General features: G+C 38.7%; 1 protein-coding gene across 2 annotated transcripts in view; it reads left to right on the top strand.

Annotated features, from left to right (window-relative positions):
- taf15 (TAF15 RNA polymerase II, TATA box binding protein (TBP)-associated factor) overlaps positions 1-14,290 on the top strand; it is a 31,040-nt gene that overhangs the window by 13,694 nt on the left and 3,056 nt on the right. Inside the window, exons 4-9 of one of the 2 annotated variants that reach the window (XM_068010100.1) lie at positions 4,284-4,374; positions 4,459-4,591; positions 6,664-6,776; positions 7,147-7,297; positions 12,123-12,157; positions 13,723-13,761. In XM_068010100.1, coding sequence (XP_067866201.1) covers positions 4,284-4,374; positions 4,459-4,591; positions 6,664-6,776; positions 7,147-7,297; positions 12,123-12,157; positions 13,723-13,761 — 562 coding nt within the window. The remainder of the gene's footprint in view (positions 1-4,283; positions 4,375-4,458; positions 4,592-6,663; positions 6,777-7,146; positions 7,298-12,122; positions 12,158-13,722; positions 13,762-14,290) is intronic. The other variant, XM_068010101.1, reaches the window with a different exon arrangement.

The following is a 14,290-nucleotide window of genomic DNA, read 5'->3' as shown; positions in this document are numbered from 1 at the left end:
TCTGGAAAAGTAAGCTGCGGGGAGAATGTAGAGAGGCTGCAAAGCGATATAGACAGGTTAAGTGAGTGGGTAACAAGATAGCAAATGGAGTATAATGTGTGGCAGTGTGAAGTTATTCACTTTGGTCGTAAAAATAGAAAAAGTAGAATAATTTTTTAAAAGATGAAACTGGTAAGTGTTGATGTTCAGAGAGACTTGGGTACTCGTACAAGGAATGCAATGTTAACATGCAGGTGCAGCAGGCTATTAAGAAGGCACATAGCATGTCGGCCTTAATTGACAGGGGATTGGAATACAGGAATAAAGAAGTCTTAATAAAATTGTACAGGGCTTTGGTGAGACTGCACCTGGAATACTCTGTGCAGTTTTGGTCTCCACATTTATTTTTATTTAGAGATACAGCACTGAAACAGGCCCTTCGGCCCACCGAGTCTGTGCCGACCAACAACCACCCATTTATACTAACCCTACAGTAATCCCATATTCCCTATCACCTCCCTACACTAGGGGCAATTTACAACGGCCAATTTACCTATCAGCCTGCAAGTCTTTTGGATGTGGGAGGAAACCGGAGCACCCAGCGATTTAAGAAAGGATATACTTGCAATGGAGGCAGTGCAATGAAAATTTACTAAATTGGTCCCTAGGATGAGGGGGTTGTACTTTTGATGAGGCTGAGTAATTTGGGCCTATATTAGAGTTCAGAAGAATGAGAGGTAATCTGATTGAGACCTACAAGATTCTGAAAGGGCGGAAGCCGAGAGATTGTTCCCACTGGTCAGGGAATCTAGAACACGGGGACACTGTCTCAGGATAAGGGGTCAATCATTCAGGACTGAGATGAGAAATTACGTCACTCAAAGGGTTGTGAATCTTTGGAATTCTCTACCCTAGAGGGTTGTGGATGCTCCATCATTGAATGCATGTAGGGCTGGGATGGATAGATTTTTGGTGTCTCAGGGAATCGAGGGATATGGGGAGCAGGCAGGAAAGTGGAATTGAAGCCCAAGATCGGCCATGATCGTATTGAACGGGAGAGCAGGTCGATGGACCATAGGGTCCAACTTCTGCTGCTGTTTCTTGTGGTGGTTCAGTCCTGTTTCCAAGTTGCCATAGCTTTATCAACTATTTTCAACAATGGAACTTATCTGAAATGCCAACCACAGGAGTACCTAATTCTCTGCTAGTCATGCAAAATGTTAAACTCTTCCCTGTATACTAATCATCAATGGTTTCTATGGGGAAAGAATATTTTGAGCTTAAAAGTAAGTCTTGGAACATTTTCTCTTGGTTCCTGTTATTGCAACCCCTTAATGTTATAAAATAGATGTTTCCCTGATTACCTAAGAAACCTTTATACTCAATTTGAACATTTGAGGTCTTCTGGCTCATACTTGTCTTTTTTTTAATTAAAGTCTCATCATTCTCATGAGCCTGTCCCTCCTGTGTCTTCAGTGCTTTCGCTTGCCCATGTGTTTTTGTTGCACGCCCAGGAATTCAAGTGTATCCTCCTAACTTACAACTCACTGGTTTTGTTCTCTGTTCCTGTGATCTTCCTTGGCTTCAATTAATGGCAGAATAAAACAGGCAGTGATTTATTCTTTTACTGTTTTTTTTAAGAGTCTGCAGGTTGAAGCCTACTTAGAATGTATAGCATGGAAATAGGCCATTCAGCCCAACTGGTCCATGCCTGTTTATGCTTCCTCCCACCCCATCTACATATCCTATTCCTTTCCCCCCCAGTATTTGTCTAGCTTCCCCTTAAATGCATCTATGCTATTTTCCTCAGTTATTCTTGTGGTATAGAGTTCCACAATCTAACACTGGTTAAAGAAAGCTCTCCAGAATTCCCTGTTGGACTTATTTGACTACCTTATATTTGTGGCACCTAATTTTGGTGTCTCATACGCTCTCAATTATAAAGACAGCTGTTAGGTTACTGCTCAGCCTTCTCTTTCTGGGGATGGAAAGGAAGACCCAGCCTGTTCAATATTTCATGATGGATATAACCCCTCAGTTCTGGTAAAAATCCTTGTAGATCTTTGCACCTTCTTCGGTGCTTTTTTAAATATAATTTGAGTAATGTAAACAATTCTGGTTTCCATGCTAGGTTCTAAAAACTTCTGCTTTCAGTTCTGTAGCTCTCAATGAACCCAGTGCTTTGTTTTCATTATGGCCATATTAACTAACCTGAGAGACTACTTTTTGGGTTTTTCCTTTTGTGCCTCTAATCCTAGATCTTTTTGCTCCTTTACCCTATTTAGAGACACTTTCCAAGGAGTATGTGGTCTCTTCTACTAAAGTGCACCTCACATTTTTTATCTTGAAATTAATGTCAACTGCATGCCTATTCTGCATGTCTTCCTATATTTTCATTCTTCCTCATTAAATATACAGCACCCCTCCTCCAAAGTTTGAATAGTAGCGATGACCCAAGTATGAAGCTTATCTGGTTTACTTCATTGTTACTTCATTGATGGAAAATAACAGCTGGGACTGCGCTAAACAATGTATTGTTGCGCTGCCAGTCTTCAATGCACAGTACCCTTGAATTTTTTTGCTGTGCTCGTGTGCTGTTTGACACAACAGGGCCTGCATGGTACCTTCCAGGCTGTTGCATGGCCACACTTGCATGCAGCTTAGCAAGAACATCGTGCAGTTCTCTTGCCATTCACATAAGCTCTGGTCTGCTTATGTTTCCTAAGACTTTAGAAAGGGCTCTTGACTTTCCAGAAAATGACTGGACAATTTTAATTATCAAATTCTAGCTGACAAACACACTTAATCCCACAGAACTGTTTCTATTTGAATAGATTGGCATGTAGGCTGCCTGCTGTTAACTTACTTTTCTGCTAATAAGCTGACATTTATCATGATGGTTAAAACCAATACCATGCTAAATACTATTTCAGAATGGGTACCTTCACTTCAGACTCTTGGTGTCTGCGGGGGGTTGGATTTGTCGTAAACGTCACTCTTGATTCTGACATTCTTGTTAAATGCCACAGAAGAGCCCTGCTGTCCTAATTGGATCAACCTTTTATTTGGTTCTAAAAGGGTTCTTTGATCCAGCTAGTGAATGATAAACTATTAATGAAAAGTGAGCTCATACAGTAAGTTTGCTGCTTTTAAATCTTTCAATCCTATTTTTCCCCGCCCCTTTCATGGGTATTATTTGATTAGTTTGCAAGTTGGCAGACTTGTTCTGACTTATGATCCTTCATCTAGACAATTTCACTAGCTGCTTGTCAGTTACAGTCCTAAGCAAATGTCTCCTGTTTTCAGGCATGCTCCAAAATATTGTGCCATGGATTAAATAGCTGTATCTAACAACATGCCCATGTGTTGAATCCTGAATTTATTACTGTTGCCATTCTGAGTAATTGAAATGAAGCTCAAGTGTTTAGCTATAGACTGAACAGTAAAGGCTGAAAGCTCCATAGTGTCAAAAGATCTGCATAACCTGCTTTGATGTCTAAGTCCTGCTTCCTAGTACAGTAGCTTTTACTTCCTTTTCCCATGAGGAAGGGGAAAGGGACATGGGGAAAACAGCAATTGAGTTTAGAGCCACAAGTGAGTATTCTGACCCATAAGCGGTACTTAACTGTAAAATAGCTACCACTAATCTAGAACTGCACAGAGCATCATATTACTGCATGTTCCTGTAACATTTGTCAAAAATGGCATCCTTTGCGTACCAAAATTTATTTCTACCTATTCCTTCTGAACTTGAAGCATGATAATTTGCAGGTATTGCATTCAGCATTGTGCTCTGTGTGCGTGCAGCCTCTGTCCTTTTTGACCCTGTGCGGAGCTTTAATCTCCATATGTTGTGTATGTCTTTACATGCAGAGTTATAAATCTTTACCATTATAAGCAAAATACTACAGATGTTGGTAATCTGAATAGAAAATGTTGGAAACACCAGGTCGGGCAGTATCTCGAAAGAAAACCAGTTGTTTCAGGTCTATGACCCTTGTCCAAACCTAGAATTTTTTTGATAACTTGTATAAATACCTTGTTTGTATGTACTCTTCTCCTGTTTGATCTAAGTATAGTTATGAGGTAGCTGCTCATGGAAAAGAGGGTGTTGAGCACAGACCCACTTTTTTCTTTGATCAATCAAATGCTTTATGTGCTTGCATTGAGTACATGGTGACTGGTAAAAATGTGGAAATATTGTTCCCCACTAGAAAACCCTTTTTGGGAAGGAAGTGTCTGTGGTTGGGGTAGGTATGTTTAAGTGAAACAGTTTTGTAACTAATGTACATCTCTCTGCTAAGGGTTGTGGTGGATATGAGCAGTCTGGTGATGCTTCTGGATATGGACAAGGCCAAAGTGGGTATGGTTCAAGTTATGGACAAGCACAGTCAGGTATATCATAGTTTTTGTCTGAATTGTAGCTTTCTCTTGAAAAGGGCAGCTATATCAATGTAAATTGCGTTTTCTGTTTTACAGGGTTGAATCCTCAATCCTCAACACCAGGCTACCGGCAGAGTGGACACGGCTATGGAAGTGAGAGTTCCCATAACACTTATGGACAGCAACAGTTGTATGGAAGTTACGGACAGAATTCAGATTCCCCTAGCAGGTAATATCCCTGTAATTCAAAAAGCATTGAGTTAAATAAGAGAGTATCTTTTTAATTATACAGAATGTATTGTTTTTGAATCCGGAAATAAATATTTGGTCCTCTTCAGCCTGCTGGTCCTGGCTTGGTGAAAAATAACATCAACATTTTACGTGTCTTTACTCCCTGTGCACAAGGTAGTGGGAGATTCATTAGCAATTGTGTATTGAAATTATTGCCTTTTTAATTACCTTACTTTGTTGCACCTGGCTATCATATTTTCAACCATACTTATAATTGTAATATTTTAGAGTTCTCCCAGTTCTTGTCTCCAAGATAGTGGCACTGTGTACCCAAGGATCTATTCAGCTCCTCCATTTACCACCAGCTGGAACCCCCAGTGAGTTTTATGCAGGACAATTCCTCAACTAGTAGTTGTTCTTTCAGGGAATGTTGCCTCTTCAGAAAGTGCTTCACTAATTTAGATTCATTTGGCAACTGTGTTTTTTTGTGGGCAGGATTTCTTGGATGTTTTTCCGCTTTTTCTTCCTCCACCCCTGGGAATCTTCACACCCACTATATATATTTGCAAATTACAATACCCTGTGCTCCTGTACCATCTTCCTAACACCGAATCTCGTGGCCCTTGCTTCTCCTGTCAGATTCCAATATCACATGTACAGCACACAGCATTTGCCACATCCCAAGTCACAGTGAGCAACAGCATTGGAGGTCTACTTGTATACATTACAAGATTGTGTGTAGCGCATGCCTTGCCAACTTCCTGTACCATTTAATGCCACACTTATATAACTAAATTTATTTTAGCCTAGGCAAATTTATTCTACTTACCCCTGATTGACTTATTGTAACATGGGATTGACTCCGAGCCCTGGTCCTCCCAATCCCGACTTCCACTTTGTGAACAGCTGCAGCACAAGAACTCAAACGGTAAGTAAATCTTCATCCTGCAACTACTGCATGACCGTTGTTGAAGTACACTTAAATGTATTTGGGTGCCGAATACTCCTATCCACGACAATCCTGAATTCACATGCACATTAGTTATATAGTGGCAACTTTCCCAGCAATACCCCTTCTCTGCTGTACTGATCTACCTGTTTCTGCTTTAAAATCATCTGATGGACCATAGTTCATGTTATGAGCTGAATTAATAAAATCATTAAACAGACACTACCAGGTTGTGGAGCAGACTCCACTGATGCCAAGTGTATACTGCTTTTATTCCAACATAGCCAAACTCTTGGGACTCTGGTGACCTTTTTTGTTTGGTTCCCAGAAAATGAACTCCGTATTGCCTTTCTCTTGTTTCTCTTGCTCCAGGCTTTTTTGCCATACCAACTTGCATTGTAACTTATTCCCATGTAGTTAACATCAGTTTTAATTTTTGGTCAACTTTTACCATTCAAACACAGGTTCCTCATCAGACAAGAGTGCATCCCTATCCCCTGAACTCTCAATAGGAAAGAACTTGCTGTAAAAAAAATATAATGTAAATGGTATTGTAATTTCCAAATCTTCTATAAACAAAAGTTGACCTGTGCCTTGGTGCAGAATCAATAGTTGAAACTTCATTTATTTCCTGGATATTGAACTTGGAATTACGAAATTCCAATTTATCTACTTTTCCTGCAGCAGCTATGTGGTACTCTTCGGGGGCATATGTCTGTTTTTGATGCCTCCACACCCACTGGACCTTGTTCTGTTTTTGGCCAACTTGCCTTATCTGTCTGCCCTGTTCCTGAGGTTATCAAATTGGGCTGTTGATTTTGTTTTTCTCCTTGTGATGGTGAACAACAGGAAAGTTATGGAGCATAATAAAGGCTCTATGATTGGATGATTGCCTCCTTGGTACCCTGGAAATCAAGACCCACTAGCTGCCTTGACTCCTGAGCTAACTACTGGTTTCCCTAATCACTGGATAGCCTCTGAACACCTGCGCCAGGCCCACTTTCCTCAGCCAGGAGCAGTAACCCCAGTAATTGCTACAGTGCCTATGACTACCAGACAAACCTTGGTCGCACACTAAGGAAAACATTGGATGTTCCATTTAATAGTTAATTCTCTTGCAGCTATGGCTCAAAATCCGAGACACAATATAGTACCCAGCCAAGCCAACCAAGTTACAGCCACCCAACTTCGTATCATCCACCTCATGACAACTATGGCCAGCAGAGCTCAGGAGGTAAGAGCAATGGGTAGCTGTCAAAGCATTGATTTAACATATCAATGCTGTGTGGATGTGGGAAAGCAGTAGAGAATGTGTGTATTTGCAAATTTTCATTATCTACATAGGCCAGTACAAGTATTCTATTGGAGGTGGGGAAGGAGAAAGAGGAGGAATGTCCCAAGTTTGGAGGCCATATAACTGCTTATCCAGACAGTCAATTTGAATTGGTTAAAGTGTTAGGTTTGATTTGATGTATTTTTGGGGGACACAGGCTTCTATAAATGAGAATAAATGCAAGTCTGAAAAGAAGCAAAAGTTTAACTGAAGGTAATTGAAGTAACAGTTGTTAGTAACCAGTGTCTCTATTTTTTTTTCCCCCCTTAAGATGACTATGAGCAGGATAGACCTGGCAGGAATAAATTTGGAGATGACAACCGAAACTTTGGCAGACCACAGGGTAATGGGGGTAGAGGCCGTGGAGGATATGGTCATGGTGGCTTTGACGGTGATAGTAGAGGGGGACGTGGTAGAATGGGGTAGGTGCTTCTTAATTATGCTTAATTTAAAAAACCTATATGCCTGTCATTTACAACTTAACACTGTCCATGTTGTCTGTACATGGAGTTAATTTGTGTATGTACTGTACCTTTTTTATTCAGCCTTCCAGTTTATAAGGTAAGTGGTTCAAACTATTCAGTGCACTATAAAGTTAAGAAAAATGTTTATAACTTGGCTGGAAAAACTTCTAAATCTGCCACTGCATATTATGTAAGAGATTTAAAATTATTACTGCTACCTGCATTCAATGGAAAACTCTAGGGTTAGAATTTCAGTAAATCACGTGAATGTTTAAATATGCTGTCTCATCTCATTTTTCTTCAACCTCATTGATCTGTTCTGTCCAGCTTGGTACATATGCAGGCTGTTGACCAGTAATACTTCTATTGTCATCTGAGTTGAATAGAGTACCTTAAATGCAATTCAGACATTTTCCTAACATTTAATTGCTGTAATTTTAATTAGTAGAAAATTTTATACATTTGAAATTATTATACAAGTGGCACAGCCCACTGCCTGGTCTTTGCTTCCATTTACTTTAAAATTACTTTCAGAGATGGAATGAAAAATTGTTTTGCTCGACGAACTACTAGACTCTTGAACAAATGCAATGTGAACTATTCAACTCACTTTTCAAGTACAGATTTTTTTTAAGATGTTGAAAGTGTTGCAACCTAAAATATTTCTGTAATTAAAATGAGGCAGCAAAGTTGTAATTGTAATTTGATTTAATTTTGTTTGCAAATTCATGTTACTTTGGAGTAACTTTTTGATCTCTACATATTCCCCAAACTATTATATATCCATTTTAGCTTTGTAAAGCACTCTGTTGCCTTGTCTTGTCCATTATGATATGGCAGTATGTCCTAACAGTGTAATTGTTATGGGCTTTTAAAGTCCTTGAGTTCTTTCATTTATAAATAGTACCTTTCTGCTAGTTACAGCATTCAACCTTGGTACTATAGCTGCCTATTCGGAGACTTGCCCCCTGAGGTGTCTTTTTTTTTCCCATGCGTGCAAATCTGATTCTTGTAAACGACACCTACTCTGAAAGTTCAGGCAGCTGCAGCAAAAGAGCCTGGCTTCCCTCAATATGAGTGGTAAACCTTTTTTTGTTCTTCATGCAAAGGTGCACTATAGAAATTGCTTTACTAAATATGGGTCATCTTCGTTCATTTGGTAACAAATTCATTTTAAAGTCAGAAGGTTGGGAGTTCAAATTCCACCTCCATATGAGTAGATAATCTGGAGTAGCACTTCATAATACTGACTAAATGCGATGCTGTTAATACAAACTTACCCAAAATACAACACTTCTGTGGTGTAGGTGGTATTTTAAAGAGGCAGCTCTTGTGTCCAAGCTAAATTTTCTCTTCAACCAGTGCTACCAAAAAATATTACTTGTGATTCATCTCTTTAGGACATCACTGTCTACGAAATGGCTGCCCCATTCAGTTGCATAATTGTGGCTGCAGTTCAAAATTTATTGTATATTAAGCAACAGGACTTGAGTTGCTGTATAAACTAGTTTATGCTCTCGTCAGTGGCAGAAGTGTTTGAGAATTACTCAGTACGTTGAGCTATTAAGTCCAAAACTATCTGTATATGACAACAGATGAGCATTACCACTAGCTGGTGGTTACCATGTTCTTCTACCTTTCTTGTTTGTGCTTCAAATAGGATTTTAGTAGTTGGTTCTGCACTTCAGAATTTTTGATCATTTTGAAGAGGCTGCATACTATATACTTAACTGGTCTTGGCACAGTTTTTAATATAATGCAAGACTCTTCAGTAATAGTTTCTGTAAACTAGCTCCTTGCTTTTTTAAAAGCTGACCAACACATTGTTAAATTTGCTCTGGGATTAAGTGGTGCTTTCACCTTCAAGTGTTAATTCCATCATCTGGTTTCCCAAAGTAACTAGTGTTGTGCCTCTGGCTGACTTGTGTGAACTGCATACCGCACATGGTTATCGTTTTCTGCAGTTAAATGTCCTAATTTTTGGCAACAAGAAAGACCATTGCATTTTTGTTCTGAAATTCATCACTGTTTAATAGTGATGCTATTTTTGGTCTTTCTAAAGTTATACCCAATTATCCTAAGATACCGGATCATAATTGGTTGCAGATTTATTCTGTCATATTTATGTGACTCCTTGCTGAGAAGGCAGAGGAGGTCTTAACTTAATGCACTAGGAGTAAGTTGGTTTCAACTTTTTGCCAGTAGTACACGTTTCAATGCTCACACCCTTCAGTGACTATTGTAGGAATTAAGGGATGTGTAAATACATTGCAATCATGGTATACAAACATTCTCTAGATAACCTTTTTTATATTCATTTTACAAAATTGCAGTATGTTCACAATTCAGTTAAACTTGAGTGGAACAAGGAACAGGATTCTGTTCTATTTTGCAGTGCTTTTTCATACTTGAACATATCAAGTCGAGCACAGTGCATTCTGGTTAGCAAGCAATGATCTAGAAAAGCATATATGTATACATGAATTGTTCAGAGTACCATGCATTACCGATTTCTGCTGTGAGGTGAGCTTCAAAACCATCCAGACGTTTTTGCTGAGGATGCAAAATACCTCGGATCAGTAACTCCAGTTACTGGTTTTTACAGAAGAATATGTTTTAAGTATTTTTCAATTTTCTGAAAGGATTAGTTTCCAAACATTTTTAGTAAGTAGATGCATTTGTTAATTTAATGCAATGCTGCAGCTACTGGTTCACCAGTAAACTCCTGGTGGCCAGTTTGCTTTAATGGCCCTTTTTATAGTTCTCTTTACTTGTGGCCTCCTTGATTGTGAGATACTGCAAGGGATAGAATTACTCAACTGTTGAACAACTTTCTACTGTCTTCACATGGGAGAAGCAAATTTTTGTGATGCTCCATTTTTGTAAATAAAACGAGCTTGCCAATGAAAAAAAAAGGATAGAATTCAGCATTAACTTTCTTGATCACATGGGAGAAAGTGAAGGAATGCTATCTAGTCAGAAGTAACCCAGGATGTATAATGCAAGTGCAATTACTCTTTTAAAACTATAGGCTTTTAACTCATCAGGGAAATGCCTGGCTTCCACTTGTCAGCTGTTTGGGACATTTTTTACAATCGGAAGTTCAGTGTGAAAAATCATGGTCACAGATCTCTCTTGTCTGTTAGAGCATTCCCAAGAGTGACCTTCATGCAACACATTGTTGCAGTCCTTTAATCTTGTCAGACAAGTGTTGAATTTAACTATAATGGGTACTCGGTTCACTTTGAAGTTAGCCAAAAACAAGTACTATGTATATAAAATTTCCAGCTATTGGTTTTGGGGTTGCCCGTGACCCCTGTCAGCAATATTAATTTAACCACTTGGAAGTGGGAAATATTAAATTTATCTCTTGAAAATACCCAGACTAGGATTTTAATTATCTGTTATGGTGCTGGCCCTGTAACTAACAAGTGGAATGATACTAATCTCTCCTTCTGTTTATTAATTGGGAGATATTTCAGCCAGGGAAGTTTCAATACTGAAACACTGGAAATACTGAGTCAGGTCTGCATTTCTCTGTTCTTTACCCCCCACCCCCCACAGACACACACAGGTGCTGACTGACCCGAGTATGTCCAGGACTTTGTTTTATTTTAGATTGCCAGCATGTAAAGTATTTTGTTTCTGTATTAAAGTTTCAGTATTGCATCTGAATTGGCATGGGAAGGGTTGCTTTAATATTTCTAATCTATTTGCTGACTTGGCTGAGGTTGATGCCATAGCATTTCTTAGATCGGCTGATTTCTTCCCTCCTTTTAAAATATAAACTTGGCTACATTTGGAAGAAAGCTGTATACTTTTTTTGTGACGGGTGAAACATTCCAAGGTTTTAACTTCTAAAACACCTGAGTTATGATGCTTATCAACACCTGGGTTTTGTTTCCTCAACCTTCCATTTCTACCCCCCCCCCCCCCCCAGTTTTGAATGGACTCCTGAATATACATGTTCAGATTTATATGGAAGCCTTGAGGCCACATCACAATAGCACATTTTACTATCATATAAAATATACTTTGGACACATGACACACCTATTCAGTTTGTGATTACTATGAATTTTACCGGTGAAGCTTTTGAACACAAATTTTGAATTGAAGTTTTAGCACTGGGCTTATGCCAGTTGTTAAAAGATGCCATTCCAATCTCTTGTGCTAAAGTACTAATGACCATGCGTACTCAGTATGTGTGGTTTTATAAATATTTGAAGTAAGATTATTAAAATTTTGTGTGTTAACTTGCTCTACATTTTGTGTGCCACAGGTTTCAGTGAATGAACTAGTACACTTCTCGACCTCTTAACTGAAGCTCATGCATTGCACACACCTGTGGGTTTCTGAAGCTGCAAAAATTCATAAATTGCAAAAGGAAGCAGTTTTAGTAACCTTGGCCTTATTGAAAGCAAACAAGTCAGTCTACTGGCGAATTTTTTAAAAATCAAGGTTATTTTCACCTGAAGGTTAAATGGCAGGTGCACTCCAGTTGCATTCTAATTTTGAAACAGGGTTGCACTTTGCCCAACACTACAAAACAAATTTGACGTTCTGATTTTTTTTTTGGGAAATAGAGCTTTGCCATGATAAAAAAAAAAGTTACTTCAAAACTCTCCGGGGGTTTTTGAATAGCCTGGTTGTAAACTAGAATACGGCAGTAATGGTGGTCAGTACATATATACCTTGGATCAAGTCAAGATAAAGCCTTTTGGTTTCAACCTGTAATTGGCATGAGGAAAGTGTCATTTCTTCAATTTTCTTTTCCTCTGCAGCGGTGGTGACCGTGGTGGCTTCAATAATTTTGGTGGTAAGTTAAGAGTATTGGAACTGTTTCAGTGAAATTCTGTATGAATCCTGTGACGTAAAGCCACCATTTCCTCGTAACTTTCAGTGGGAGCATTCCACATATACTGCCATGAATTTATTTAACCTGGAAATAAAACATGAAGTTGGCGAAGGTTTTAGGATTTTCTGTTCGGTCAACAACAATGTTGGGACTTGCTCCTAATTTTGGGGATGGTGAAAATGAGGCACAAAGCAGCCTTTCAACTTTTAGTACTAAAGATGCATAACGTAACTGAAAAATGTTATGGACTTGATACTCCAGTCCTCACCACTGTTCCTTCGGAGCTGAGGGTGTGTGCAGTCACACAGGAACTTGAAGATACTGCACAAGCTGCTCAAGTTGTCCCCTTTTATGATGCTTTGCAAAAAAAACAGTTTAAAGGTACTGTGCATTGAAATGAACAGACAGCCACAATAAAAAAAGTTGAGGGACATTGGTCCCCACCACTTAAAACATCTAATTTAAAATAGGCAGTCTTTTGCCTCAGCCATTTATATATATCCGTTTGCTTTCACATCAATCTGAAAGTTGCTGGTTGCAGCATCTTAAATTCTCAGTTTATCTTGGGCAGGAACAACTGTGCTTACTTGCCATAAATATCCTGCATGGGAGAAATCCTCAATCTCATAAGCTGGGCTTATTAAGACGAACATTTTTGTTGTCTAACTAGATTTCCTAGACTTGAAGTGTTTGTATTGTGAAACTTCATGAATTCTTTAACTGATGATTTTTAAACTTTTGTGTAGATAGGTGAACAGATTCAACATGTGCTGAGATTATCATTTTCAAAACAAAAAGCATGACATTTAGCAATGGGAGCTGGCTGGCATTATCCAAACAAGTATTTGCTCCTAGTGTTGTCATTATTCAATCTATCTTGCTCAACTGGCTGTTTCTGTAAGAATTACCAGAAAAGACACATGCTCTGCCCAGACCAACTACATCAAGACAAACTGGAAAATGTAATCAATCATTGTAAAGTTAAAGCTCAACATAAATTACGTACCTAAAATTATGTATTAAATTGCTCCTGTCTGTAAATGATCAAAGTTCAGTTAAGGTTTTGTGTACTGACACTTGCCTTCCATAAAGTCTGACTAACTTTGTAGGACAATTGGGTGTTTGTAGTTGGGCATCAGTTTCAGAAGCTTTCGTTATGCCAGCCATCACCTGTAGCAAGCAAATAGTGTTCACGCAAAGTGCCTGCTAAGTAGTGGGAACTGTTGGGATATAATCAGCATGATGGTTTGGACACCACCTTGAGGAAATGAAGCAGTCCATATACTTAATGTGAATATCAGTATGCAGATCAATTTTAGGCTTAAAATTTTTTTTGAAAAGCAGAGCAATTTCAATGGTTATTTGTGGCTGGTGTTGCACCCAAGAAATTTGAAAGCATTGTTACGGTTGCATTTCTGAATGAATGTTCCTACTTAACATAGTTTAAAACAGCATGCAACTTTGGCTTGCTTCATTTAAACCACTTCTAAATAGTTTTAGAGCTCTGTCCTGTCTCCTCTTTACAGGTTCAAGAGACCAAGACAGAGGACAAGGACCTAATCCTGGTAGGCAAGCTACAATATTCTACAGACTAGTGATGTCTCTGCCATTACTTTCTGTATAAGATGCCACAAATGACTAGTTACCTGCATATTTTCAGAATTTACATCTGAGCCACTTGTGGGGCCAAGTTGGCCACTCTAATTAAAACTGATTTAGTTCAAATAAAATGCCTTACTGACTACTGACTCCAAACACAAATCTGATAACCAGCTGATGTATTTGGTACGTTAGTACTGTTCTGGTGTAACTCATTCATTCTCCTGAAGAGAATGAGATAGCCATGGACTCTTGGCTTTTAATACAGTATTTTTCCTCCCACGAACCTGGTTCTGAAAATATTAACTGTTTTGTATTGTCCTTGGTATTGCCATGATTTCATTTTGTTGTGACTAGTTCCATATAATCCTGGTGCTCTGAACATCCTTAATTAGTTGCAGTCCAATTTGGTTTTAGCTACTTGTTCATTTCCCTTTTGGAGCACAACTTTACTCAAGTCCTTGCTGTTTTAGAATTTTAACTTGTCTTTGATAT

This window comes from Heterodontus francisci, chromosome 30, assembly GCF_036365525.1.
Source record: "Heterodontus francisci isolate sHetFra1 chromosome 30, sHetFra1.hap1, whole genome shotgun sequence".
Taxonomy (NCBI): domain Eukaryota; kingdom Metazoa; phylum Chordata; class Chondrichthyes; order Heterodontiformes; family Heterodontidae; genus Heterodontus; species Heterodontus francisci.
Note: the sequence above shows the minus strand (reverse complement) of the source record. Positions and strands in the feature narration are given on the sequence as shown.